Here is a 6,391-nt window from a genome sequence, read left to right as displayed (position 1 = left end):
CTTTGCTCCTTTCTTCATCAAATCTTGTACTTGTTTACCTAAAAACAAAGCATATGCTGATCTCTGATGAGTATCTTCCTTAAGTTTCTTAATAGTTGCCACTATCTGTTGATGCTGTGCTTAGCTAGACTGGGATTTGGACAAAGAAATGTTCTACTTAACTAACTAGTTAGGTAACTAACAAAGTAACGAGAGACAAGTGTCCAAAGTACCCTTACTGAGTAAACCGCAGTGAGGGTACTATCGACTTTTTTCCTCTAAGGCCAGTAACCGGAGTGTCGGATAAATCGGGATTATTTTCTGCTAAGAGAAAAAAGAAAATGTTCTAACAATCAGAATATCATAATAAAGTTAATAATTAATTGAAACTATACAAGGGAAAATTCCATTTGGAATAAAAATCATTAGAATTAGCTCTACAAAATCCAACATTTTCCATATTCTAAGCCAAATTATAATCTTTTGCGTCTCTTTCACTTATAATTTGAATATCATGGACTAATAATATTCACATAGACAATACCATGCAGAGAGACAAAAACACAGCTATCTTCTAGAAAACATAAAAATTAAGAAACCCCAAAAACAAAGATGCAAACAGTACAAACTACTAAGATTAAGACAACATCCTTGTTAATAACACTAATTAAACTCCCATGTCATCCATGAGGATAGTGCTGTGTTGGTTGAATCTGGAAACCCATGCTTTGAGCTCCTACATAATTTTCTAGATAATCACCCCTCTGCAAATTCTGCCCTTGCACTTTTAACCCATATGAGCCAACACCATAGGGTGCCATGTACAAGTTACCCTGCATCGAATCGAAAGCAATGGCTGTTCCGTTGTTTGATTGATCCCACTGGAAATGTGTTTTAGGCATCGTGATCGAATTCGCCTGCTGTTGGGTTTGCACTGTTATTGTGGACTGCTCTGGTGAATTAGACCTCTTGCTGTTATTATCTGGTGAAAGAGCTTCATTTTCTAGATTAACAGTTGTTATATCATGAATACTAGCTCTTCTCTTGTCTTTCCCTCCTGATAACTGCCTTATGAAGTATTTTTGTGCATGGCTAGCTACTTGGGTTGGAGTCCTTGTTACCACAAAATTCCTTGAAATGTTTCTCCAATCTCCTTTCCCATATTTCTTCAACCCCATTAAGAACAACCTATTAAAAAATATCACATAATTTTAGAATTCATATCAAATTATTGTAGACCAACAAAAGATCAAAAAGTCAAAACAAACAATAACCCTTTATTATCAAGGATAGTGCAAAATTTCAAACTAACCAAATATCTTTCTCTTTTGAATATTTAATCAAAAAACTCAGATATTTACACCGAGAAATTAAAGTTAAACCCCCTACTAATCAAAGAATTATTCAACATAAACCCAAATTACCTAGTACTTAACAAAAATTAGCACATTGAAGTCAATAGAAACTTACTTATGCTCTTCTTCAGTCCATGGAACCCCCTTCTTCCTCTCTTGATCCGGGGGCCGAGCGCCGGGCGGCCCCCGCTTGCCACCAGGGCTATAAGTATGCTTGTAAGCATCATAACCATTGTGATTAACCCATTCTAAGGTGAAAGCTGAGGCAGCATCAATATCATAACCAGGAATTGGGACTAAACCAGCTTCAATATTACTAACATCATCTTCTAATTCCTTGTATTGTTTGATCACATCACCAACTGTTTTACCAGGAAGCATAGCTGCCACTTTTTGCCAACGATCTGGAGTGTCTTTATCATAAACTGCAAGAGCATTCTCAAATATCTTGTTTTCTGCTTGTGTCCAACTTGTGCTCCTACTTTCATCAATCAACCAGCTTGCAGATGATAGGTATGATGATAAAACTTCCATCTCCCACTTCATCAAATTAGCACAAAAATTGGACTTACCCAACTTTTAATTTACTCTATTTTTTATGAAATTTTTGTTGGGGAGTTTTTTTGACAAAAAATTTATTTCTTGGGGGTTGTCAAAGAGACAGTTTTGACTTCATTTCTTGAGTAAAAATGAGGTGGAGAGACAGAGAAAGAAAGAGAACCCAGAAAGCAAATGTAGAGGTTGAGATTTTACAATGCCAATTTTAGAGAATTAAAGAAAGAGAGAGCAGGAGCATTAGAAAGGAATCAGAATACTCCCACCTCTTTTCTTTTTTTCTGTTTTTTTTTTTTTTTTTTACTCTTGCATAATATGCCTACCCCCTCTTGAGGAATCTAGAAAAAGACCCACCTATGCCAATATCAGAGAAAATCTATCAAAAATATCCCAAACATGGGAAATTTTTATTTTTATATTTTTATTAAATCAAAATAAAAATCTTGGGTAGAAACAGAATTTGAGGGTGTTTGAACTAATTAGTCAACTAATCATCCCAGAAAAAAACTAATCATGAGAATGATTTTTTTTTTTTTTTCTTTCTGAATTGCAAGACAGAAGCTTGAGCTAATAATAATAGTAGAAGGTGGAAATCTAACAAGTGATAGTTTCACTTCAAGCTGCTAAAACCCAGATCAGGAAAGTTCAGAAAAACAGAGGAGTTAATTTTGTGAAGAAAATAGAAGGTTTCAAAAAAAAGGGGTTTCAGAAGAGCTGAAAATGGAAAGACCCAAGTGAGGAAACAGAGTGATTGTGGAAGCAGAGGAATTTGTAGGAGTGAGAAAATTCAGAAAAATCAACACAAAAATTAGAAAAAAAGGAGGAGAAAGAGAAAGATCTGTTCTTTCTTCTTTTTTCTTTTTCCTTTTTTTCCCTTCTTTTTTTCTTTTTAATTTTTTCTTGAGGTTTGAGCAGCAAAGTAAAGAGAAGGCACAGAGGAGGGAAAGTAAGGGCCAAAAACGTAAAAAAGCAAAGGTAGCGAGGTTCAAGGAATGAATCTAAATTTTAGCACATCTATGCACAAAGAAAGAGGAGGGAAAAAATGAAAAAAAAAAAAAAGGGAAAATAAAATAGAAATAAAAGAAAGGGGAGATCTTTCAGAGACAAGGCAGAGCAGAGACAGAGCTGGAGAGAGAAAACTGAGCAAAGGGTATTGAAGGTGGTGGGTTGTGATTGGGTAATATGGTGTTTGTGGATACTGCAACTAAAATTGAAAAAGTTCATGCTTTTTTTTTATTAATTTCTTTAAATAAATGCTTAATTTTGTTTACCATGGTTTTATTATGTCCCCTCTATATGTATTTTTTCCTTTTTTTTAATACCGAGTAATATTATTCACACACTCTACCCTTGTAAAGAAATATTACCTCCGATTTTTATTATTTGCAACTTTGAAATATTTTGTATCTCACAAATAATACCACACAGTTGCAAATAATAAAAATCGGAGATAGTTTAACCATTGTTATGAAATGGAAGTTGTTATGCTCTCTTCATCTTAATTTTTCTACTCTTTTATCGTAGCATCAAATATTCAAATACCGTGGAGAAAAGAGGAGGAAGAGGAACTACTCATGTGAAATCGTGAAATACTTTCAAATGGCTTTATGTATACTTGTAGTACTCCATAGTAAATATGTCTCAAAAGGTGGGGCAAAAGTTGATAAAGATAGTGAAAAATAGAGGGTAATGATATATGAATGATAAGCATTTAATAAAAATTCTAGATTGATAAATGATACGGGTATAAATTAGTAATGTATTACAAAATCACGCATTAGTTGATGTACTTGAAGTGATTTCATCTTATTGTTTTCATTTTATGCTGATAAGATGTATATATTTATAATTGATCTTTTGAAATCTAAATTAATTCTCCTTATTGCAACCTGTAAACTTTTGGAAACTTTTGTAAAATTATACTCTATTTATATCTTCAAAATATAAAGTTTTACAAATAAATACTTGAAATAAAATATCAAGAGTTCTAATCTATGGCATACATTTAGTATTTTTTTTTTTTTTCGTTGAACCATTGTATAAACTTTCATGAAATATCTATTTTCATGTCGACATTAATTTTTTGGGATAAGAAAATACTACTCAATGTTTAATTAGGCATTAAAATAAGGAGAAAAAAGCTTAAGTTGACACCTCATAATGGATGATGGCTACTCCACCTTCCTACCTTGGCTACCACCAGTCAATTACAGACTCGTTTTGCCAAGCTATCATTAGGGTGTCTAAGTGTCAACTCAATTTTCATTTACCTTAATTTAATCAAATTTTTTAAATTTGTAGAAAAGACTTGCTTCTTTTCATAACTCCCAACTTTTTGTACTGTCACCAACTTAATTAGCTTTAAACTAATACATGTTCTTTTCAATATGGAAATAGGAAATTAGACAATTAGTAGTTTCATTTTTGTCATGTTCAACAAATCTAAATTCAATTTGACTTAAAAGAAACTACTGGATTAATGACAAAAAAGAAATTAGTAGCAGTGTAACTTTGTTAACCCCATAGATCCCAATAACAATTATTAAGACATAAATTTAAGTTACTCTTGCATTGCATGTTTTATTTTTCCTACTGCATTCAAAATATACTGACATGCACGGATTATATTTATTATTATGCTTTTTTTTTTTCCAAAATAATATATCTTGTGTATTAGCATTGGTGTGTTCTAACAACTAAATAGTAAACACGTGTTTACGGTTTCTAAAGAATTGAGGTAATGTGTACTTGCATAGATGTCCATATAATACCATTATAGCAAAGGGACATATCACATCTTAATAATAGAATAATATCCTATAAATAATATGGAGAAATAAATTAAATTTCCTTTTTTTGTAAATTAGCACGATTATTACATTTCTTCATATGCTACTAATTGTAAAATTTCTTAGTTGTTTCGAATACACATTCAAAATTAGGCATATCCAAAGTTATTATTTGTAAATGGCCCTACATACAAGATGGAAAATTATTTTTCTAAAGGAGTAATAAACGTATAGTTGAAATTTAATAGTGCTAATTATCTATATTGCATTTTAATAACAAGGTTTAATAAGAGATTTAAGAAGATATCTGAATGTTGACCTTACCCAAATCTCGTCAAGAAGTCAACATACTATTGCTTCTAATATTAAATGGAATGAAGTACAGCTCACATAATTTGGGGATTCAAGCTTTATTATCAATTATTTCTGTATGTACTATACACAAGTACACAACCATTAATACTGGAGGTTTTTTTTTTTTTTTTAATTATTTTTAAGACAGATTGACTAAAAGATAATTTATGTTGAAAAATTACCATTCGATACTTTACTTCGAAACACATAATATATTTGTACGGATGATCATTTATTTAATTTCTGATGTTTATGATTAGAATATATTTCTAGCTGCTATTCTCAACTTTATTGTGTAGTACGGAACACTTGTAATTAGTTTTTTTGAAAAAATAATTTCAATGAATCTACTACTTAGCAAAAAAGAAAAAAAAGTTAAACCAATAACCAACGTTTTAGTAAAAAATTGAAATTAAATAAGTCAAACTAATACGAAGTATATACGTAACGTAGTATTAAGATGGAATATGGCCATGATGTGTGATACTTAAAATTGAACAATAACATTCTCTAGCAACAATCAGTATACCCTATCTATTTCTCGTCGATTAAAAATGTTTATTAGTCATTTTCAAAGAAATTCTAGTATTGACTTATGATAGTATGTTATCAATTGATTTTCTAATTAATCTCCATAACTATTTGGAAAATGTCAAGAAAATTATAAAAATTATATTTCTTTTCCTGTTTATATGTAAATTTAAGATAGATAACACATTTGAAGATAATGAGTTTATTATATAATTAGTTTTTGGCAAACTATTGTGTATTGGTACTTCACATTGAATAGTTGTTTTTGTTGCACTTTCTATCGTTAACATATTTTATCTATCTATTTCAAGAGGAAATGTTTCCCCAATAGTCAACCAAAAAGGTAGAGGTAAAGCAAAATACGTAGTAGTTTGGAATATGTATACCAGTAGTTTGTATTTTTGTTAATTGTGTCCTTTTCTCCTTAAAAATATAGTCCAATAATAATAATATTTAGTTGAAATCAATTGTAAGCAGTAACAAATAGGTTTTCATAAATAAACATATTTAAAAAAAAAAAAAAGTTTCAATAAGTGAGTAGACCACTTTTAATTAGTAACCATAAAGAATGATTATCGTGATGAATTCCATAGTAAAATAATGGCTTGATTACGACACATTGGATATCAACTCAATTAGTAAAATTAAGTTTTAGTTGGTAAATATATTACGTTTTCTCAAAAAAAAAAAAAAAAAAAAAAAAAAAAAAAAAAAAAAAGAAAGAAAGAAAGAAAAAGGTTTTAGTTGGTAAATATGGTTTTGATCGAGTTTAAATACTATAAATTAGGAGAAAAGAATGTCAGGCTTATAAAACTCTATCTAATGGAT

General features: G+C 30.4%; 1 protein-coding gene across 1 annotated transcript; it reads right to left on the bottom strand.

The window, feature by feature from the left end:
- Positions 1-376: 376 nt before the first annotated feature.
- On the bottom strand, positions 377-3,014 carry LOC145624628 (transcription factor DIVARICATA-like). The gene is made up of 2 exons (XM_081677707.1): positions 1,450-3,014; positions 377-1,167 (listed from the first exon to the last, which is right to left on the bottom strand). The coding sequence occupies exons 1-2, from the start codon at positions 1,878-1,880 to the stop codon at positions 660-662; spliced, it is 939 nt and encodes a 312-aa protein (XP_081533833.1). The 5' UTR covers positions 1,881-3,014; the 3' UTR covers positions 377-659.
- Between the last annotated feature and the right edge of the window lie 3,377 nt (positions 3,015-6,391).

Source organism: Chenopodium album, chromosome 3 (genome assembly GCF_948465745.1).
Source record: "Chenopodium album chromosome 3, dcCheAlbu1.1, whole genome shotgun sequence".
NCBI classification, from domain to species: domain Eukaryota; kingdom Viridiplantae; phylum Streptophyta; class Magnoliopsida; order Caryophyllales; family Amaranthaceae; genus Chenopodium; species Chenopodium album.
Note: the sequence above shows the minus strand (reverse complement) of the source record. Positions and strands in the feature narration are given on the sequence as shown.

Excerpts from the sequence above, each read along its gene's own strand:
- LOC145624628 (XM_081677707.1), bottom strand. The coding sequence starts at position 1,880 with ATGAAGTGGGAGATGGAAGTTTTATCATCATACCTATCATCTGCAAGC. Across the intron at positions 1,168-1,449 it reads TGGACTGAAGAAGAGCATAA|GTTGTTCTTAATGGGGTTGA; the intron begins GTAAGTTTCTAT and ends ATTTTTTAATAG.